The 24,673-nt window shown below is 36.9% G+C and overlaps 1 protein-coding gene across 1 annotated transcript in view; it reads right to left on the bottom strand.

The window, feature by feature from the left end:
• The window catches only part of WDR49 (WD repeat domain 49), a 135,696-nt gene that overhangs the window by 66,496 nt on the left and 44,527 nt on the right, over positions 1-24,673 (bottom strand). The window contains exon 7 of the mRNA XM_034663424.1: positions 13,613-13,846. Coding sequence (XP_034519315.1) covers positions 13,613-13,846 — 234 coding nt within the window. The remainder of the gene's footprint in view (positions 1-13,612; positions 13,847-24,673) is intronic.

The raw sequence follows: 24,673 nt of genomic DNA, 5'->3' as shown, positions 1-24,673 counted from the left end.
TGTTTATATACAATATCCTCTGTCCTTTACAGAAAATCTACAAGGGGGATATTATAATCCTTATTTTATAGATAAGAAAACTCTTGTTTAGAGAAGTTAAAATCACTTGCTCAATGCAAAGTATTGGGAACTCTGACTCTAAAACCTCACCGTTTCCTTCATTCTAAACAAATAACTGAGAAAATACTCCTTCAAAAAGTAGTTGAGACTGCATTGGACATCCAGGTCCCAGTTCTTCATGCTTAGAAGTCACTCATCCTAACCATAAATAAAAAAGCTAAGCAAACTAAAAAAAAATGACAGCACTTCTTTGATCAATAATAGAAATGAGGTCGCAGGGCAAATTGCTACTCCCAGAATTGAAGAGATCAACAGGAAAATAGAAAAAATTACAATTTACCACAGCAGGAACTCAGGAATTGGAAACCCCATGGGAAACAGTGCCAAGAGAGGAAAACCACCACTGTAATTGACGAATTGCTGGAGGCTCCAAGCAGACAAGTTCAAGAGTTAAAAATGCCTGGGGGAGCCAGTCATAGGGGGTCCCCACAATTTTATGAGTTTTATTTTGACATTATCGGCGAGGTTTTTACTGTAAGATTGGAGGAAAATCCCCTTCTGCCTCTGGCAGAGGCAGAAGGAAAGAAATTATTTCAAAATACATTAGAGTAACTCTGTTCTTAACAAGGTTTGTCCTCAAGAGAAGCAGGGCCTCACGTGCTGGGGTTTTATCAGTGCTTACCTGATCTGAGGAAGGAAAATACCAAATTCTAGCTGGCTCTAGTCTTCCTTTTGGATGTAAGCGTGGGGGACAACTGAGAAAAATATATGGAAAAAAATTAATTAATTTAAAAAAAAGCAGATGTCAAGTTCACAGTCCAGAGGCACAGGCTCATAAAAGACTGAGACCTAATGATAGGACTATAGACTTCTTCTCTGCCCCCACACCTCACCACCACATTTCTGAAGGCCTATTACAGCAGTTCCTTTTACCTGGTTCCTTAAGTCCCACTATCAAGAAAAAATTACAAAACATACTAAAAGTCAAAAACACAGTTTGAAGAAAGAAAGCAAGCATCAGATTCAGACATGGCAGGGATATTGGAATCATCAGATCAGAAATTTAAAATAACTATGATTTTTTTAACATGCAAAAGGCTCTAATGGTTAAAGATAGCATGTGAGAACAGATGGGTAACATAAGCAGAGAGACAGAAATTCTTAGAAAGAACCGAAAAGAGATCTAGAGATCAGAAATGAAGCAAGCCTTTGTTGGGCTTACTACTAGACTGAATATGGCTGAGGAAAGAATCTTTGAGCTTGAGGATATATCAGTAGAAAACTCAAAAACTGAAAAGCAAAGAGGACAAAGACTGAAAACAAAACAAAACAAAACAAACATTATCCAGGAACTGTGGGACAACTACAAAAGGTATAACATTCACACAATGAGAATACTACTAGGAGAAGAAAAAAAGGAACAGAAGAAATACTTGAAACAATAATGACTGAGAATTTTCCCAAGTTAGTAACAGGTACCAAATCACAGATCCAGGAAGCTCACATGACACAAAGAAAGATAAATGCCAAAAATAATGACACATAGGCGTATCAGAGCCAAAGATGACATTTTGAGAGAAACCAGGGGAGAAAGATAACTTCCTTCAAAGGAACAAAGATAAGAATTACATTTGAGCAGGACAACAACAGATTTTGCTGAGGATGCAGGAATAGAAAACCTTCTTACACTGTTGGTGGGAACGCAAACTGGTGCAACCACTCTGGAAAACAGTATGGTGATTCCTCAAAAAGTTAAAACTACAACTAACCTAGGATCCAGCAATTGCACTATTAGGATTTACTCAAAGGATACAAATATACTGATTCAAAGGAATACATGCAGCCCAATATCCATAATAGCATTATTAACAACAGCCAAACTATGGAAAAAGCCATACACTGATGAATGGACAAAGAAGATGTGATATATACATATATATATAATGGGATATTACTCAGCCACCAAAAGAATGTAGATGGAGCTAGAGGATATTATACTAAGCTAAAAAAGTCAGTGAGTGATAGACAAATATCATATGATTTCACTCATACGTGGAATTTAAGAAACAAAACAGATGAACATATGGAAAGAAAAAAAAAGAGAGAGGGAAGCAAACCATAAGAAACTCTTAAGGACAGAGAACAAACTGAGGGTTGATGGAGGGAGGTGGGTGGGGGTTGGGCTAAATGGGTGATGGGTATTAAGGAGGGCACTTGTTAGGATGAGCATTCGGTGTTATATGGAAGTGATGAATCACTAAGTTCTACTCCTGAAACCAATATTATACTGTATACTAATTAACTAGAATTTAAATAAAAATTTGAAAAGAAAAAAAAAAAGAATTACATTTGACTTCTCCTTTGAAAACATACAGTCAAGAAGGGAGTGGAGTGACCCCCTGCTTGTGTTCCCTCTCTCACTGGCTATCTCTGTCAAATAAATAAATAAAATCTTAAAAAAAAAAAAAAAAAAAAAAAAAAAAAAGAAGGAAGTGGAGTGAAATATTTGTGTTAAGAGGAAAAACCCAGCAATCTAGAATTCTGTATCCTGTGAAAATAACCTTAAAAATAAAGGAGAAATAGACTTTCTCAGACAAACAAAAATTAAGGAAATTTGTTGCTAGTAGACCTGCCTTCAAAATATGTTAAAAGTTCTTTAGAGAGAAAGAAAATAATTTAAGTCAGAAAATGGGATCTACATGAAAAAGAAAGGACATTAAAGAAGGAATAAATGAATATAGAACAAAAACTTCTATTTTTCTTATTCTTAATTGATCTAACAGAGCAAAACAATAATACCAACAATGTATTAAATTATGTATGCTTATGTATACATATATGATTATATACAGATATATGCTTATATATAAGGGAAGTGAATGACAGCAATGATACAGGGGAAAAGAGGGAGGAATTACAGCATTTTTTATTATAAGGTAATAGAACTACTTGTGAAGTAATACAGTGCTATTTGAAAGTGGAGTTGGATTTCTTATTAAAATATATTGAAAACTCTAGCGTAACCATTTAAAAAAGTTATAAACAAAATTTAACTGATATGCTAAGAAAAGAGAGGAAATAGAATCATTTTGAATGCTCAATCAAAGCCATGAAAGTCAGAAAAAGAGTAGAAGGTAAAAATAGGAGCAGAGAGCAAGGGCAACCAATGGAAAACAGTAACAAATATGAACGCTATTAATCTAACTATATCAATAATCACTTTGAATGTCAATAGACTTAATGAATGAATCAAGCCAGATTGTCAGATTGGGTCAAAATCAAGACCTTGGGGTTGGGTGGCTTAGTTGGTTAAGCGTCTGCTTTTGACTTGGGTCATGATCTCAGGGTCCTGGAATCTAGCTCCACGGTCAGGCTCCCTGCTCAGGGGGAGCCTGCTTCTCCCTCTCCTCCCCATCTGTCTCTCTCTCTCAAATAAATAACTAAAATCCTAAAAAAAAAAAAATCAAGACCCAACTATGGCATATAAAAGAAACCCAATTTAAATATAAAAACACATACAGATTTAAAGTAAAATGGATAGAGAAAGATGTATCATGCTAACATGAATCAAAAGGGAGCAGGAGTAACTATATTAACTTCAGACAAAGCCGACTTTAGAGAAAATTAGTATGCATGAAGAGGGGCATAATGATAAAGGGTCAAGCCTCCAAGAAAACAATAATCCTTAATATGTATGATTCTAACAACTGCAACAAACTACATGAGGCAAAACTAGTAGAAACGCAAGGATAAATACATTAATCCACCCTTACAGCTGAAGATTTCAATACTCCTCTATCGGAAAGGGACAGAACCAGCCGGCAGAAAATCAGTAATGATATAGTTGAACTCAAAAACATCATCAATCAAGTGGATATAAATATAAAATAAACTACTTTATATAAAAATAGCAAAATATACATTTTTCTCGAGCTTGTATGGAACATTCACCAAAATAAACCATATTTTGGGACATAAAACACAACAAATTTCCAAGACTAAAAATCATACATTATCTGGCCTCAGACCACAGTGAAATTAAACTAGAAATCAATAACAGAAAGATAACTGGAAAAATCCCAAAATACTTGGAGATTAAACAGCACATTTCTAAACAACATACAGCTCAAAGAACTCTCAACAGAAATTTAAAAATATTTTTACTAAATTAAAATGAAAATATAGGAGTGCCTGGGTGGCTCAGTTGGTTAAGCATCTGCCTTCAGCTCAGGTCATGATCCTGGAGTCCTGGGATGGAGCCTTGGGTCAGGCTTCCCGCTCACTGGGGAGTCTGCATCTCCCTCTCCTTCTGCCCCTCCCCCACTCATGCTCTCTCTTTCTCTCTCTCTCTTTCAAATAAATAAAATCTTTAAAAATAAGTAAGTAAGTAAATAAATAAAATGAAAATACAAATAAAAATTTTTAGGTTGTAAAGAAAGCAGAAATTAGAGGGAAATTTATGCATATATTAGAAAAGAAAAAAGAAAATACAATTAAAAGCAGAAGAAAAGAAAAATTAAAATTAGAACAGAAATCAATGAAACTAAAAACCAAAAATTAATAAAGTCAATGAAATCAAAAGCTGGTACTTTGAAAAGATCAAGAAAATTGATAAGACTCTAGCCAGGCTAAGAAAGAAAAAAAAAAAAGGAGGGCACAAATTACTCATATCAGAAATGAAAGACCCCATACATATTAAAAGGATAATAGAGGAATACTATAAAAACTCTATGCCTACAAATTTGACAACCTAGATGAAATTGGCCAATTTATTTAAAGACACAATCTTCCAAAACTCACACAAGAAGAAATAGACATAAGACAAGTCCAAATAGGCCTATATCAATGAAAAAAATTAAATCAATAGTTAATAATGTCCCCAAACAGAAAGCACCAGACTGTATGAGTTCATTGGTAAATTCTATGAAACATTTAAGGAAGAAATGACACCAATTTACTACAATCTTGTTCAGAGGATAGAAACAGAGAGAATACTTCCTGACTCATTCTATAAGGCCAGTATTACTCTGATACCAAAACCAAATGAAAACATTACAGAAAAGAAAACTACAGTCCAATATGTCTCATGAACATAGATACAAAAATATTAAACAAAATAATAGCAAATCAAATTCCACAATGCATAAAAAGAATCATACAGCATAACCAAGTGATATCTATCCCAGGTATGCAAGGGTGCTTCACATCTGAAAATCAATTAATTGCAATCATCATATTAACAGGCTAAAAAAAAAAAATCATGTGATCATATTAATAGATGCAGAAAGAGCATTTGACAAAATCCAACATCTATTCATGATAAAAATTATCAGTAAACTAGTAATAGAAGAGATTTTTCCTCCATTTGATAGAGTATTTGCAAAAACTTACAGCTAATATCATACTTAATGGTGAGAAATGTGAAGCTTCCCTACTAAGATCAGGTAAAAGGCAAAGAAGTTACCTCTCATCACCCTTTTTCACTATCATACAGAAACTTTATCTAATACAATTAGACAAGTAAAGGAAATAAACAGTATAAAGATTAGAAAGGAAGAAATAAACTGTCTTTGTTAGCAGACAATGTGATCCTCTATGTAGAAAATATGAAAGACTCAACAAAAAACTCCTGGAACTAATAAGTGATTACAGCAAGATTGCAGGATACAAGGTTAATATACAAAAGTCAATCCATTTCCTATATAGCAGCAATGAAAAGTAGAATTTGAAAATAAAACTGTAATACCATTTATATTAGCATCCACAGAAATTACTTAGGTATAATCTTAAAGAAATGAATAAGGTTTATATGACATAAAGTACAAAACTCTGATAAATGAAATCAAAGAACTAAATAAATGGAGATAGTCCATGTACTGTGGATAGGAAGACCCTCAATACTGTCAAGATCTCAGTTCTCCCCAACTTAATCAAAAATTCCATGCAATGCAAATAAAAACCCCACAAAGTTATTTTGTGGATATTGACAAGACAATTCTAAAGTTCATATGAAGAAGCCAAAGACCCAGATAAGCTAACACAATATTATAGGAAAAGAACAAAATTGGAAGACTGACACTACCAACTTCATGATTTGCCATAAAACTGCAATAAAGACAGTGTAATATTGGCATAAGAATAGACGGCTAGATCAACAGAACAGAATAGAGAGGTCCCAAAACAGATGCACATAAATAGAGTCAACTGATCTTTGACAAAGAAGATAAAGCAATATAATAGAAAAGAGTAGTTTTTTCAACAAATGGTGCTGAAACAACCTGACATCAACATGTAAAAAGGTGACTCTAGACACAGACCTTACACCCTTCACAAAAATCAACAAAATGGATCAGAGACCTAAAAATATAGGAGGAAATTTAAATGACCTTGGATTTGGCAGTGACTTTTTAGATAAAACACTGAAGGTATGGTCCAAGAAAGAAGTCATTGATAAGCTAGACTTCATTAAATTTAAAATTTTCTGCTCTGCAAAAGACATTGTCAAGAGAATAAAAAGATAAACCACAGAGTGGGAGAAATTATTTTCAAAAGACACGTATGATGAAGTGCTGTTATCCAAAATATACAAAAAAAAAGCAACAATAAAACAACCCAATTTAAAAAATGGGCCAAAGAACGTAACAGACACCTCACCAAAGAACATAAACAAATGGCAAATAAACATATGAAAAGATGCTCCATATATGTCATTGGGGAAATAGTAAAATACTAACGTGATACCGTGCACCTATCGGAACGACCTAGATCCGGAACACGGACAACGTCAAGTGCTGCTGAGGACGTGGAGCAGTAGGAACGTTCATTCATTGCTGGTGTGAAAGCAGACAGGCACAGCCACCTTAGAGGGCAACTGACTTTTGTTTTTTTTTACAAAACTAAACATATTCTTACCATTCAATCCAACAATCATGCTTCTTGAGATCTACCCAAAGGAGTAGAAAACCTATGTCCACGTGAAAGCCTATCCATGGATGTTTATAGAAGCTGTATTCAGGGACGCCTGGGTGGCACAGCGGTTAAGCGTCTGCCTTCGGCTCAGGGCGTGATCCCGGCGTTCTGGGATCGAGCCCCACATCAGGCTCCTCTGCTATGAGCCTGCTTCTTCCTCTCCCACTCCCCCTGCTTGTGTTCCCTCTCTCGCTGGCTGTCTCTATCTCTGTCAAATAAATAAATAAAATCTTTAAAAAAAAAGAAGCAGCAGCTTTATTCATAACAGCCAATACTTGAAAGCAACCAAGATGTCCTTCAGTAGATGAATGGATAAATAAATGGTGGCACACCCACCCAATGGAATACCATTCAACATTTCAAAAACTGAGCTCTCAAGCCATTAAAATACATAGAGGAGACATAAACGCATATTCCTGAGTGATAGAAGATGATCTGAAAAGGCTGGATGCTATAATGCTGGATGCATGTGATTATACATTCGTCTAAACTCAGAGAATGTATCACACCAAGATTGACCCTACTGTAAACTGTGCTTACATTTGGTGACAATGATGTGTCAATGGAGGTTCATCAATTGCAACAAATGTACCACTCTGGTGGGGGATGTGGATAATGGAGGAGGGGATGCATATGGGAGGACAGGGTATATGGGGTATTTCCGTACTTTCTACTCAATTTTGCTGTGAACCCAAAAGTGCTCTTAAAAAAAAATTGTTTAAAAAAAAAAAAAAAGCCAAGACTGTGGTGATGAGAGAGGCTGAGGAAAAGGTCCTCTCCTACTCTTCTGTTGGATTTCATGCGACTTTATGGAGAATATTGGACAATATCCATCAAGGTTACAGACGTAAATACTCTCTGACCCAATAATTTTGGTTCTAGGAATTTATTTCACAGATATTTCCTGACTCAGGCTCAAAGTTGTGTGCTTAAGGTTAAAAACTACTACGTTATTTGTCATATAAAATGCTGAAATCAATCTAAACTAATAAACTTTGGTACACCCATGTAATGGAACACTGTGCAGCTGTAAAAAAGAAAGAGGATAATCTTCAGGTAATGAGGTAAGATGATCTGTAGGCTGGATTGTTAGGTGAAAAATCTATGTACAGAACAGTGTTTCTCTGCATAATATGCTATCATTTATGTAAAAAAACATTTAAAATAATATCAGTTCTTAAATATTAAGAATCATACATATCCATATTTAAAAGTGAGTCTACATATGTACCTCTGTGTGAATAGAATAGCTCTGAAAGGGGGCTCCTGAAAGTCATAAAAACTGGTTGCCTCCAGGGAAGGAAGATGAGTAGGTAAAGATGGGTAAGAGGAAATTTTCACTGTGTACCCTTTTGTCCTTTTGAGTTTTGTAACATTGAAATGCTTTATTCCTTCCCAGCTAAGCAGATTTAAATATTCACGTGCATATGTGTGTGTGTGCACGTGTGTGCATGTGTGTGTTTTGGAGTAACCCGAAGACTAGGGTACTTCCCATGTCTCCAACAAGTGACCAGAGCTCATGGCCTCAGGATTGACATGTAACGAAGTACAGCCTTGAGCCGACCACTGAAGAAAAGCTGTTATAAAAGGAAGGTCACTTGGAGCCCAGCAAATAAGGCAGGCAAAGAGAAAGTTTTCATTAGTGTCCATCCAGTTCTGTTCAAAAGAGAAACTCATTGATTTTGCCCTAAATACAAGCACTAAAGAAGTATAATGTCTTGTAAGGTGGAGATAAATTTCCCTCAAGCTTGTCCATTTCCCTTTGCTTAGATTTACAATTACCAAGGGAACTACCAATTGAATTGGTTAGATTCTCAAATATCTCAATTCCCAAAAACTGGTGTGCAGAAAAGAGGACAGGAGATGCACAGTCACTAGAAAATTATAGCCCAGCCCCATTTTAATGAATGATCTGGCTTGATGTTTGCTGTCATAGTGTGAGAGTTGATCTTCAAGAAACAGCACCACTCCGGCTAAAGTGAAGAAGGTCTAGTCTTCAAATTTGCAAAGTCGACGTCCCATGCCAGATTATGGGAACCTCGCCAATGATCTCAGGGGTCCTGCTGGAGGCAGCCAGGCAGCTGCTGACACGTCTCTTTATGTAACCATGCATGTGATTAATATGTTTACTCTTAGAGATTGGGTAAAATGGTAAGATTCTGGGAGGCAATTTGTGTATCAAATTATCTAATATGCATATATTTTAACCTAGAAATGCATTCCTAAGATCTTACCCTAGAGAGAGAAAGTCATGAGTGTGAATATATTTATGTACAAAAAAATTCATAATAGCAAAATTCTCATCAAGGCAAATGGATCAGTTAATCATGATATGCATACACAATGGGATACTGTGCTTTTTAAAAATGATGAAGTAGATCTACATTTTAGGTACAAGGGGATATATTCCAATATATATGTTCTTTATTCCAATATATTGTAGAATAAAAAAAAGTTTACAGAACCATATTTATATAAAATATTCTATGCACAGAGAGATATTTAGAACGTGCTGATGATATCTCCTCAATATTTAGTTCCTTATTTAAGCTTATTGCATGGTTTTAATTTCTTATAATAAGCACATAGTGTTTTATAAAAATAAGTTATTTAAATAAAAATGGTTAATATCATTATCTGCCAAAATGCATGATGCCTAATATCTAGTCTGACAATAAATATGTCCTAGATGCAAGACAAACTGAAACATTATCTATTTTACAGAAACACATAAACCCACATCATTAAGATGAGAGCCATAGGGATAACTCAGAAATTTTATCTATTCCAGTTTATAGGATACCTACAAATACATTTTTTAAAGTTTCCTAAACTTCATGGGTTTTTAATAAAAGCTTCATTTAAGAACTCATTGCAAAGACAGTTCATTACAACTGCCCCCAGGATATTGAGTTTCTTTGATTCCTTCAAAATTAGGCATTCCAGGGACTCCTTCATCCTGTCCCAACTTGCTCTGCTGCTAGCTGTGAGGGCACGCTTTGCTGGGTGAAGAAAAGCATGTGGTTTCTTTTAAAAGATTTTGTGGGGCTTAACATCACTTTCTTAGATGAGGGTGCGGGGATATACCAAAAGGCAGGAAGATATAGAAAAGTCACAGAGGGCACCAAGTTGCTGTTATAGAGGGATCATGTGGGGTCTCCACTGAAGTCCAAACAGAATGAAATAACAATAAAGTGTTGGCAACATGTTAAAATGACAACAACAGAAAGAAAGATTTTCATTAAACTCAGACAAAGACAAAGTCTACCAAAAAGACACCAAACCAGATAACCAGTGGACTGAAGAGCATGGATTCTTTTGAACTTGGAATGAGAAGTGGTGATAATTCAGCAAACCTAGCAACTGAGCGTGTATTTGATACTCAGAAGAGTCTAAGGAGTTGTAGGAAAATGCAGAAGTGGAAAATAAGGATCTTTCCCTTACAGCAAAAAGATAGGAGGAGAGAAAAATGAGAATTAAGTGTCTGACTGGAAAAGAACTAGAAATGTAAGCAATACTCTAAAAGGAGAGAGGAGAGAGGAGAGAGGTAAGTATGGCATGTCCCTGGAGACTTCAGGAGCTGAGAGGGCCAAAGATGGGCTCTGGGACTGAATATCTATGAGCAAGAACTGCAAGGGTTGAGGTGAGTACGGGCAGGGGTGTTCCTGGACAAAGCCCAATTCCAGGTCCCCCCCTCTCCCCCATCCTAACTCTTTCTAACCTCTGCTTTCACATGACACATGGTGAAAAGAAAGATTAAGGAACATCAAGAGTTAATAAGAAAAGAAGTGTCATGGAACACCAACATTTAACCTGAGAAGTATGGGGGGCCGGGGGAGCCTTGCTAAGTCTGGCCATATGGGAGGAAGGAGGACTGCTTCCAAGAGGCAGGCCACAGCAAGGCAATGCTGGAAGGATCCGTGCTGTTACCATTTTCATGTCTATGCTTTCCACCACCCCCACCCACCACCCCTGCCACCACACACACACATATTTAAGAGTCAATAAACTGAAGCTTAGAAATGATAAGCTATCTGCCCAACATCTGAACTCCGATCTAACTCAGCAGTTCTCAAAACTTTTGATCTTGGGATTCCTTTATATTCTTAAAAATTACTGAAGAATCCAAATAGCTTCCATTTATGTGGGGGAGAGAGAGAGAGACAGATAGACTACATATCTACCATATTGGAAATCTAAACTGAGCAACTGTGAAAACACAGGAATACAAAAACATATATTCCTTTAGCCATTAGAGCAGTGATGTCACCACTTGCCGTGTGGCCTCTAGAAAACTCCACTGTACACTCATGAGACAATAAGAGTGACAAAAGCAAACAACAAATTAATATGATGAAAATAGTTTTGATCTTACAGATTCTGCAGGAGTCTGAGATCACACTGTGAAAATTGCTGTTTTAACCTCAAGTCCATGCTTTATTTTTCCAAGACCAGACCATGGTCAACTCCGTGAACGACATTCCCAATCTGGCTCTCGGCTCCCTTTACTGCCTCAACTCCCACAACATTTGCTAGGTACTTCCAAACACCAGAATAAATCCTCTCCATGTTAAAAAAAAAAAATGTACGGTGAGTGCTCAAGCCTCTTTGGAGGTGCTCACACTATATCTTTGGTCTGGAACTGCATCCTTCTCCTTCTAGAGAATCCCGCTACAAGACTTCCGGGCTCTAGACTGTCACCCACCCCAGCCCCAGGTAGAACTGATCACCTGCCATGGACAGCACTTTGCTCTTATCTCTACTGCCTTTTACTGGGTTCCATTTTACTTTGTGAGTTAGTCTCGTGTCTGCCTTCCCTTCTTTCATCCGTCAGCCCCATAATGAGCCCCTGCCTGCAATGAGCACCAGGAAGACGGCCAGGACCGGAGTCTCCCTGAGCTACGGGGACGAAGAAACTACAGTGGATGAATCTGCTTCCTTGTTCCTGGCATCTGGACTTGTTCAAAACGGTTTTATTTGCTTTGTCTAATTACTCTGAAATGATAAATTATCACTGGCGGATGGCACTGTGGGTGATAGCTTTCTTTGCTCTTAACTGCAATACATTTTTATAGTTATAAATGTAATACAATGTTAAAGTGCTTCTCTATAGCTTAGCCACTCATAGTTAGGAAACACTTATGTATGAAATGAACAGCTCTATGTACTTTATATACATATTAATGCTTTTAATTATTTATACGCTTAACGGCAAAAACAAGTAGAGGTGCAAATACCCAACTCCATCGCGCGGTGATTCTTCCCACCGCCTATACCCTATGTGCATATTCCATTGTACCCTGTAACCTGCTTATGTTCGCGTTAGCTTAGCTTTATCTTCATGTCCCAAATGGAAGATTCCACATCTTTGTGTCCTGTTTCCTGAATTCCTCATGGACTATTGCTCATCTAACGGCCAGACGACATAGGATCTTAACATCTACACACAAGCCCAGCTTCTTAACTCTGCAACTCTCAATTAGCAAAACGTTCTCCTGGAAATAAATACATCTCTCGGTTGGCCACCAGGGAGCCGAATTAACTGGTTGCCTTCATCAAGTTCAGTAGAACATTTACGGCGGACTGTTCCCCACAGATGGAATTCAAAATGGATTGTTTCGTAAAGGATTTTTATCTCCTAGAATAACCAGAAAACAGAGTGTTTGAAGTAGTGACATGACACAGTACTCATTACTAACAAAGCGCTTTCCAGCCCTCACACAAAACCCGAACTACTCATTTCTGCGCGAATGCAGAAGCTTCTGCAGAAGGGAAGGGAAGCAGGGGTCGGCGTGACTGTTTAATTGGCCGCAAGCTGGATACGGGCTCTCTGCTCGGCTCCTGCTGTGCAGTGACTGTCAGTCCTGAAGTGATCACTGCAGCGGGCTAAGCTCCACGGGTGCCCCTCCCTCCACGACACCAGGCGCCGGCCCTCCCCATCCTCTGAGCAGGCCCATGGTCTGTGCTCCAGAGGAGCTGGGGCTTCTTCATTGACATTCAGGTGGCGCTCCCACAAGCAAGGGCTGCAAAGTGTCATTAAAGTGGTGGGGAGACAAACAACACTCCTGCTGCATACCAAGTGGTACCACATTTAACTGAACCATTTTATTATGAATACATTCCGGGCTGTCACTGCGAGCCACTGGTGTAAAATGCGCTGGCAAAATGGATCTCTGCTAATTACATTTCATGCATATTTTAGAACTTTCCACGGGGATACGGGAGGATGGCGTTCTTAAAATAGAATTTTACAATCAGGTTCACTGGCATTTGGCATCAAGACCCAAACTAGCAAGTAACAAACAGAAGTTCAATTACATTACACGTTTTGTTTGTTTTTGCTGGAGTATTGTAATTCCTTATAACTCTATCTGTGCCGCTGTGGTCACTGGCTGAAAATGAAATCACTCTTCAAACCCACCTGAACACACATCATTGCAGAAAAGCACATGGCTATTAAATCGTTGCTTTCCCACAATTTCTTTTTCTTCTGTATTTGTCCTTAGTTGCCTTAGGATGAATTAAAGGAACGAGCCTCTGGACATGGGGACTTGTCAGGAGAGTGACAGAAAAGCATCATTACCTGCTTCAAGACCGAATTGTAAAGAACACAAGTGACTGCTTTCCTGTGGTTCTTCACCCTTGTGCTGGCCTCGCTTTTCATTGCCAACAACGCGAGCTGGTTATTAAATGAGATGAAAAGTCGTCCATGGGCTTCATCAAAGTGGAAGAGACATCTGAAGTCCTGACTTTTGGGGAAAGAACAAGCTATCCTCTGGATGGCCAGCTGGTGCTGAATATCCCAGAGTCTCAAAACCTGGATAAAAGTGATTAAGTCATATGAACATGTCAAGAACAATTGCCATTTTTTAGCCAAAATTGTTTCTGGTTCACGCTGTACCCCAGGCAGATGGTTGTTTCCTCCATGGTGCTATAATTGTGCATACTTCTGTCATGGCACATAGTTTTCTTGTATCTCCTTATCCATTTAAATGTCTTCTCACTTGTAATCTTCCCCAGGGAAGGACTGTGTTTTGTTTCAGTCCCCCGAAGAGTGCTGTATTTAGCGAGTGCTTTTGGTAAGCAGAGTAATAGTCACCCCAGATGTCCGTGTCCTTATCCCTGCAGTGTGTATGCTCTTTTGCATGGCGAAAGGGATTTTCCAGATATGATCAGTTAGGGACTTTAAGATGGAGAGATTACTCTGGATGCTGTGGGTGAGTCTGACATAATCATAAGGGAGATTAGAGTGATGGGATGTGAGAAGGACTCTAGTATCGCTAGCTTTGAAGATGGAGGAAGGGGGCCATGTGCCAAAGAAGCTAGAAAAGGCAAGGAAAGGGATTCTCCCTCAGAGCTTCCAAAAAGGAGGAGCCCTGCCAACACCTTGATTTTGGCTCAGTGAGACCCATGCTGGAATTCTAACCTACAGAACACAAATACATTTGTGTTGTTTTAAGCCACTGTGATTGTGGTTGTCACATTAGCAACAGAAAAGTAATCCGGTCTCTCTCTCTAATATATATAATATATGTTATACTCTCTCTGTATATATACACACATGACTATATCACTATATAGTATAAAATATATATTATATACATATTACATATATACATATATATTGTGTGTGTGAAATAAAAGACTTGGTATTAAGTGAAATCAAGTTCACGTAAATCTCAGACATTAGAGTCTTATTCAAACATAGGCAATAAGACACAAAACGACATGCTAATGGCATGAGACAATTGAAGAAAACAGGAAGAGCACCTTTGCAGGTGCACATGTTGCTGTGATCAGCCATGTTATGAAATTAACACGGGCAGTGAGGGAGAGTCAAAAGGAAGACAGTGAAAAATCCCTCCAAAAGATGCTAGCAGGCAAGCTCTAGAGCTAGGCTTCTTGAGTTCTAATCTTGGTTCTGTCTCCTACTGTAGGGCCAACTCTAGAAGTTTCTTTGCCTCTCTGAGGTTTTGATGCAGAACGTACCTCACCCAATGCTATGAAGATTGAACCAGACCCCACGTCAGGCATTTAGCATGATGACAGCGCGTAGTAAGTGTTCAATAAATACTTTGATTAAGAGCATTTTATTATGTTTTCATTGTATAAATACTGGAACCTAAGAGCAGAGAAGGTTTTTTCAAGTAAACTAGTGTATCTTATCCAATGTAAGAATGATTTCTCAATTATCTGTAAAAAATGGTCTCTGTTTAAATGAGTGTCTATAACTCCAGAAGGCAGGCAACCCTGCAGGTCTTAATGTATTCTAAACTGAATACTCTTTTGGAAAACTAAAATGTGTCCAAAATGATGGTCTATCCCCTCCTAAATGCATATAACCATGTATGTACTATGTACACAATTTTCCATCTAATTTTTTTGGAAACATAGACATGCACAGCCCTCATACTTATGCACAGATCCTGGGAATCCACCGGAGAGAAATCCCTACGGTAATGATTAAGTATTTTCTGCCAAAGACATCCTCTTCTACCTCTTGATTCTGCCCTCTCTTCCTACATCCACATAAGCCTCTTCTTTCACCCCTTGTCCAGGCTAAATGATCCCAGTTCCTTCAACCATCTTCCCATGAGAACTCACTCCACCATGGCAGGCTCGTGATTCTCTCACTCTGTTTGCACTTTCTCTCCAGGAGAGGATCATCATTCAAATATCGTTTACTTTTAAAACCATAGCTTCATACGTCCACGGTCTAAAATCCAATAGCACTGGAGGGCTTTATTCTCAACCCACCCCTCTCAACCCTAGGTCCTACTCTACTCCAGAGACAGCCTTTTTTAATTATTATTTTTTATTTTTTATGTATTTGGCGGCAGCCTTCTTTAACCTTTCTGAGTTATAGATTTCTCCATAACACCAAGTAATAGTGTATGTGTGTGCATGTGCATAGAATATATTGATCAAACATGTGTATGTGTGTAACACATCATATATTGACCAAATGACTCTCTCCTCAGAAAGAAAAGAGGTTACTTATATTTTTTCTCCCTTTTCATTCCTCCCAATCTAAACTTTTTCTTCTGGTCCTATTGGTCGTGATACTTTAAAATAATATACTTGTACATTAATTACTGCATTATTAATTTAAGACAGTATCTCTCTACTCATCAAAACATAAGACGGACACTTGAAGGTCCTCAAGGATCTATCTATGTTAACCATGGTGCTCAGAATGGAGTCAGTATTTCAGGAGTGTTCTAACCACTGTTAGAGGTTCTGTGAATTCTTTAAACCATTTATTTTTGCATTATGATTAAGTCACTCCATCATGAATCTTGCTTACCTGGAGATTCTGACTGTGCAAAACTCTAAATATTAATCCCAATGAACAAATAATCAAGCCAGACATCTACAATCCTACCTTCAGAAATCTGATGTATTAAGCCAAGACCAGGATTTTCCTACTTTGGATTCAAAGTTTCAAAATATGACAATATAATTTGAATCCTAATTCAATTATATTGACAATTCCTCCCTGATTTGTCCACATATCCCATGAGACATGGTAGGTATTCAATAGGTATTTTTTGAATTTGTTGAAGATTTTGGATCACCTAATAACTATGTCTTTATCCAGCTCGTTGATGGAGACCATTAGCTTGGATAAAGTCCAAGAATACACAACCCCATAAAATCTTGCCTCATTTCTGCATGGTTATTCGCCCAATTGCAGATCTTATATAATCCACAATGACATTTTACGAAACTTTTTCAAACATCTTATAGAAATAATTATGCTTGATGTATAGGGTAACCTCTCCATTTACCAAAATTATAACAAACTTAAAATAATCTAGTCAACCCCTGCCAGGTAAACAACATTAACAATCCTTCTAACCCTTACTAAAGGGTTAGACATTACTTAAACATTACTAAATTGTTTTTATGTAAAACATTCTGGCAACTCTCTAGAATGCTTTTCCTCTAAAATATAAATTCTACAAGAACTAAGACTTGCAAATATTTTTTAGTGTGTCCTAAGTATAAATAGAATTGATACACTTATTTTGAATGTGAAAGCCGCAAGGTTAGACACATCTAGATCATTTTCAAACACTCATATTGTTTATGATAGTCGTACCTTCACTGTTCAGAATCCTATCTTGTTTACTATGGACTCCCTTCTAAAAAGTAGAAACTAACTTCATGTCAGAATAATAATCTGGGGCATAGCTGAATATAGATTAATAATAACTCGACAGTATTAATGGACTATAATTTCCACAGAATCATTTTCCACCATGTTGTTCAAATAATTTATATTGCCTTTAATATTTTATTGACATATAGTCACATAAATTAAATGAAAAATTAAAATTAGATGAGCAATAACCTCTAGTCTACAAGGGGTTAGTTCTTGCTATTAGCAATTAAAACTAGAAATGTTTTTTATCAAAATGTGCATGTTTATTACTTTTTCTTAAAATTATGTTTTTTTGTTCTGCTTTCCCCTCTTCCTTTAAAGAACCCTAACTCTCTTAATTAGTGATCTCTGATCCCATTAAGTCCCCTCTATTCTCTAATTTTTCTCTCGGCTGAGGATGAAAGCAACAACAAAGATATGTTAACATCAATGCACAAAACAGTGTTCCGGCACTCACCTAGAAATCATGTTACACTACGTGACCTCCCACATGTTTTTCAATTTTTTCTACACTACCACATTCTATTTGAGTGGTTCTTACCCTTGACATTAGAAACACCTACAGTGCCTTTGAAATCACCTGTTTGGGTCCTTTTGCCAGGCCTATTAAATCAGAATATCTAAGGATGGGGCTTAGGCATCAGTATTTTTTTTTTAAATTTCCCAAGCATTTCCTTTGCATTGTATCTTGACTTGTCTACATGGTTTTAAGGTCAATGCTAATATCCTTGAACAAGAAATCTTTTTCTCAGCTTAATCAGTAATATCATGTGGCTTGCCTTTAAACCAGATAACTGTATTCCCCTTCTTTCCTAATCAGTCTTTATCCTTTTAATCATGAAAAATACCTCACATTAATTCAGTTTTATTAATCAAGTCCTTTGACAAAATGTAACTTAAATATCTAGTTAGTATTTGAGAAGAATGGGTTCTTCTCTTTGATATTCAAGTTGACTTCTGGGATAGAATTAGGCCACAGTTCAGAAAGAAGTATATTTAATGTTGATTTCATTCCAGATTTCCTAGCAAGGTTTTCTTTATTCTTAGTAGGAAAAATTAACTGACAAACACCTAAGCTTAAAAATCACTACTGAACAATTGATACTTTTTAATTTCTATTTTCCACAAATTTTGATCTAAACTGTACACTCTGTTTTCATCATGATACCTCAGAACTTGTGATGTCTGTCCAAGCTCAGCCTTCCTAAGTCTAGTTCTTGAAATGGCATGGTTGGGGGCTTTCTATTTCAACACCATTTTTATTGTAGGAGAAAGAGCACCTAAGGTTATGATTTAATATAAAGACAAAATTTAGCTATTCGCATAATGATGAAGGCATATATTTTTTTTGCTTAATCTTTACCTTGCTTCAACTGTTACTATTTAATAATGCAGGATTATTCATATACATTAGAACTAAAAATCAGTGGACTGAGACCAGACACCTGGATCCTCATTTTAATATTACTCAGATCTGTCAGCTTAGGTATGTGATTTAACTGTCCATTTCTTCACCTTTCTCCTAACGGGGCCCCTGCCAGCTCTGAAATTCTGTCAGTTCTGTCTAGAATGTACTAAAATTGCTCCAGCCATTATCTATAGATTCCAAAACAACAATTCAAACAAATTTAGAAAAGGACACTATGAAGATTGGACTAGAGAAACATAGGATGCCACCATGTTCTCAGTCTAATTTCACTCAAGAATTTTTTCCTGCTCCGATGGGGCACCTGGGTAGCTCAGTTGGTTAAGTGTCTGCCTTCAGGTCAGGTCATGATCCCAGGGTCCTGGGATGAAGCCCCACATCCGGCTCTCTGCTCAGTGGGACCCTGCTCTTCCCTCCTGCTTGTGCCTTTGCTCTCTCAAGTAAATAAATAAAATCTTTGAAAAGAAAAATCATTTTTTCCTGCTCCCTTCAAGAGACAGAATCATTTCACATAGACCTAATAAAACTACTCTAAACAACAGGAAAATACATAAATTAAACTGTTATTTTATCCTATAACTATTATATTTGTAAACAGGTAACTTCATGGATAGGTGGATACATGGATAGATGTATGGATAGATAGAGAATCTGTTTTCAGTGCCCTTTGTAAAACCAAATCAGCATTATTTATATATTGGCAACTCATCCAAGTTTAATACAGAGTAGGAGGGAAAAAAAGATTCATAGTATCCTAATAATGATATAAAATTAAGGAAAAGTAGAAAATAGACTCAGATGACTCTATCAAAGTGAGACTGGTTTGGTTTCATCAAACATTTACTACTAATTCCCACCACCCTGTAGGGGATAGATACAAAATGAAATAAGAACGAGAGAGAGAGTATGTATCACTAGGGGATTTTGAGGACAGCAGTGCAGCAGCTCAGCTCTCCGGGGTAATCCGCAAAAATGGATAGCCTACTTGCAGATGATAGGATAACAGGAACTGATGGAACTGGGTCTCCTGAATACTCCTTTATGTATTAACAAGTCTATTTCTTTAGAATTTAAGCCTTTGGATAATCCACAAAAGCATCATCAGTGAATGCATAAAGGCAATTTTGCTTGACATAATATATGCAAGCAAAAGTATTCTACTGTATAGCTCAGATAATGTTTTTTATCATAAAATCATAGAACAGAGCTTCCTTTAAGAAATATTTTTACCAATTTTTTTTCTGAAACTGAAGTCCATCCTAAAATATTGACTGGAAATTAAAATCTTCTCTTATGCTAACCATCTTTAAATTGTTACCATAACCATTATCTTCTCTGTTTTTTTTTTACATTCTTTTCAATAAGAATGACAGAAGATATACAGCTCTAAGACTCAGATTTCTATTAAGTGTCTGTTTGTGTACTCTATCACTGAACTTGAAAGATTCAAAACGTTTTCTAGCACTATGAATTGTTCTGCAAAAATCTCACTGATGCCCCAGTTCAACAAATTTAAGTTTAATAAACTCAAGTTTAATAGACTTAACTAATACCAACATATTATTTCAGGTGCTCTTCTTTTCAGAACAAAAGTTTACTTGGGAAATCAAAACAATTTCAATTAAACTGATTTTTTGCCATTGTCATTACTCACCTAACACTAAAAAACTTAACAGAATTTGTCTTAGTCTTCAAAAAAAAGTTCTCTAATTTTGCTTTTCAAAGACCACCATTCCTATTTTGTTTTACAAAGTAAACTTAAACACTTTAAATTTTTCTCTTTCTTTCTTTCTTTCTCTCTCTCTCTCCTCAAGATTTATACTAACAACAGCTTTGAAAGAAATAACTGAAAACCAGATAGAACAAGGGAATTCTGGTTTAAGTATCATTGCAGACTAGGTTTTCATAGGGGGCTTTTGTGCTTCAAAGAAACACAACTCTGAATAAAACATAATTTCTGTTGTCTTGCTGGGTCTTCAGGGATTGGGGACAATCTCCACAGGTCCAAAAGAAAAAAGAGGGAAAAAGAAGCAAACTTAAAATAGAAACAGTGAACAGTAGGCACAAATGAAGAGACTACAAGCAGGAACCTAAGCCTTGGACCATCAGCAAAGTAGAGGTACTGAGGTGAGACTGTTCAGTGAAATGGACAACAGCAAAGGAGAGTAGTCGCCTCAGGACAGCAGTTTCCCTCATTTCCACCTTCAGAAACAAACAGAAATCTCTGGAGGAAAGCATCTTCCTTTTAGTTCCTCAGGATGCCTATACTTTAGCAACAATGAAAAATGAGGTGACAATAAAAGATAGTCAGACAAAAAAAGATAGTCAGACAAGTCACCATGAGAGAGAACCACCAGAATAGCAAATATCAGATTTAGATCTCTAAGGACTCCAGATAACTATAATTATTAGATAAGAACATATAATAATGAAATTGAAATTAAAGAGCTAGAAATCAAAAATCCCAAAATGAGTAAGCACCAAAAGACTATCCAAAACTAACAGGCTGTTAAAAAAAAAAAGTGTTTTAGGAAAAAAAAAAAACTATATTAAAATTTAAAACTCAGTGAATGGGTTATATAGAAAGTGGGCACACCCTGATTAGAAACACTCACATTAAAGTCAAGAATATGATAAGTTGCCTCCAAAAAAAAAAAAAGGAGGAAAAACCTGAACAAGGAATGGGAAAGAAATTTGTGCATGAAATTTTTCTGAAAGACAGCTAAAAGAATGAATAAATGGAGAAATACAGGGTGTGGTTTCTCTGCATTTTTAAAGATGTCAAATATCATCATATTCAATGAAATTTCAACTCAAAACTAGTATGTTTTTTCATGAAGCATGAATACTGATCCTGAAATTTACTTGGTTTATAAAGGATAAAATGTAGAAGATAGTTAAAATTGAAAAAAGAAAACAAGAAGTAGAAAATGCTCAGTATCAAAATACAGGACGCCTGGGTGGCTCAGTCGGTTAAGCGTCTGCCTTCAGCCCAGGTCGTGATCCCAGGGCCTGGGATCAAGTCCCACGTCAGGTTCCCTGCTCAATAGAGAGTCTGCTTTTCCCTTTCCCTCTGCCTCTCCCTTTTCCCTCCCCTCTGCCAGGCTTATGTTCTCTCTTTCTTTCTCAAACAAATAAATAAAATAATCTTTAAAAATATATATATACAGGGGCACCTGGGTGGCACAGCGGTTAAGCGTCTGCCTTCGGCTCAGGGTGTGATCCTGGCATTATGGGATCGAGCCCCACATCAGGCTCTTCTGCTATGAGCCTGCTTCTTCCTCTCCCACTCCCCCTGTTTGTGTTCCCTCTCTTGCTGGCTCTCTCTATCTCTGTCAAATAAATAAATAAAATCTTTAAAATAAATAAATAAATAAATAAATAAAAATACATATACAATAAAGTTATGCTGGTTAAATGATATATTATGTAGGAAAAGACAAACGGACTTATGGAAAGAATAAAACACCCAGAAATAAATTCATATATAAATATATATGGTAATTCAAATGATAACAAATAGCATTTCAAATCAGTGAGAGACAAATTCAAAAAATAATCTTGGATATCCATCATCTGTAGAAAAAAAAAAACTTTACACAAAATAAACTGCAAAGGTAAATGCAAACTATATTCAACAACAGAAAGACTATTAGCAGAAATAAAGACTACTTTTATAAAAATGAAGTGTAAAAGACATTCCTAATATAGATACAAAATCTACAGCCTTAAAGAAAATCATTTCTTTGATTGAACTTCATAAAAATTAAAGACTTCTGTTAAAAAAAAAAAAAGAAAAAAAAAAACTTTTGAATGAGGGGATGCTGGGGTGGCTCAGTGGGTTAAGTGTCTGCTTTTGGCTTAGGTCATGATCCCAGGGTCCTGGGATTGAGCCCCGCATCAGGCTCCTGAGCAGGGAGCCTGCTTCTCCCTCTCCCTCTGCCTCTGCCTGCCGCTCCCCCTGCTTGTGCTCTCTCTCTCTCTCTGACAAATACATAAAATCTTTAACAAAAAAAAACAAAAAAACAAAAAACTTTTGAATGAGAAAAAGAACACCAAGTTAAAAGATATATGCTTGAAATAAGTAAAATATTGGCATCATCTATAATAAAAATAATCAAAATATTTTTCAAACTACTACAAATCAATAAGAAAAAGAGAGTTAATAAGAAAGGGCATGATCAGATAATGTACCAAAAAACAATAAATAAATGAATATAAATATCTCTGAAAAGGAAACTCATCCTAATTTTTTATCCATCAGGTTCACACACAAAAAAGTGAACACATTAATAGTATCCATTATTGACAAGACTGTGGGGAAACAAGCAACTTTACCTCTGATGAGTATACCAATGGGTACAATGTTTCTAGATCTAAATCAGCAATATCTTAAAAAGTTCTTCAAGAAGTGCATTCCCCAGCAATTGCATTACTAGGTATTTACCCCAAGGATACAAATGTAGTGATCCAAAGGGGCACCTGCACCCCAGTGTTTATAGCAGCAGTGTCCACAGTAGCCAAACTATGGAGAGAGCCCAGATGTCCATCAGCAGATGAATGGATAAAGATGTGGTGTATATATACAACAGAATATTACTCAGCCACCAGAAAGGATGAAACCTTATCATTTACATCAGTGTGGATGGAACTGGACGGTATCATGCTGAGTGAAATGAGTCAAGCAGAGAAAGACAATTATCATATGGTTTCACTCATATGTGGAACATAAGAAATAGTGCAGAGAGAGGATCACAGGAGAAGGGAGGGAAAATGGAATGGGAAGAAATCAGGAAGGGAGACAAATCATGAGAGACTCTTAACTATGGGAAAGAAACTGAGGGTTGCTGGAGGGGAGGTGGGCAGGGGGATGGGGTAACTGGGTGATGGGCATTAAGGAAGGCACGTGATGTGATAAGCACTGGGTATTATACGCAACTGATGAATTACTGAACTCTACATCTGAAACTAATGATGTACTATATGTTGGCTAGTTGAATTTAAATTAAAAAAAAAAAAAAGAAGAAGTGCATCCCTGTTAACCCAATAGCATCACTTCTAGGAACTTATCTCTAGGAACTTATCACAAAGAAATTAACACATGAGGGGGCGCCTAGGTGGCACAGCGGTTAAGCCTCTGCCTTCAGCTCAGGGCGTGATCCCGGCGTTATGGGATCGAGCCCCACATCAGGCTCCTCTGCTATGAGCCTGCCTCTTCCTCTCCCACTCCCCCTGCTTGTGTTCCCTCTCTTGCTGGCTGTCTCTATCTCTGTCGAATAAATAAATAAAATCTTTAAAAAAAAAAAATTAACACATGAGGTCTTAAAGATGTGTGTGTATGTCTGTGCGTTTGTGTGTGTGTGTGAGAGAGAGACAGAGAGGGAGGGAGGGAAGGAAAGATGGTTTATAAAGGTAAAAAATTAGAAATATCTTTTATAATCAACAGGTGATTGATAATGAAGTTATGACTACCTATACTATGAGTTACTGTGCAGCAGGCAAAAATTCAGGCCTATGGGGGCGCCTGGGTGGTGCAGTCATTAAGCATCTGCCCTTAGGCTCAGGGCGTGATCCCAGAGTCCTGGGATCGAGCCCCACATCAGGCTCCTCCACTGGGAGCCTTCTTCTTCCTCTCCCACTCCCCCTGCCTGTGTTCCCTCTCTCGCTGGCTGTCTCTCTCTCTGTCAAATACATCAATAAAAGTCTTAAAAAAAAAAAAAATTCAGGCCTATGTAAAGTCACACAGAAAGATCTCCAAGAGCCATTATTAGGGAAAACTAAGTTGCAGAAAAATATGTCTTGTGTGATACCACGTACATGAAAACAAATAATAAATACTACCTTGTATTTGTAGATATACATAGAATGGTATATATAATAATATATTGTACTGTTACATATAATATATAATACAGTTGACCCTTGAACAACATGGGCTTGAACTATGTTGGTCCACTTACATGTGAATTTTTTTTTATAAATACAGTACTATTTATGTATTTTCTCTTTCTTGTGATTTTCTTAGCATTGTCTTTTCTCTACCTTACTTT

Source organism: Ailuropoda melanoleuca, chromosome 1, assembly GCF_002007445.2.
Source record: "Ailuropoda melanoleuca isolate Jingjing chromosome 1, ASM200744v2, whole genome shotgun sequence".
NCBI lineage: Eukaryota > Metazoa > Chordata > Mammalia > Carnivora > Ursidae > Ailuropoda > Ailuropoda melanoleuca.
This window is presented reverse-complemented; position numbering and strand designations above follow the sequence as displayed.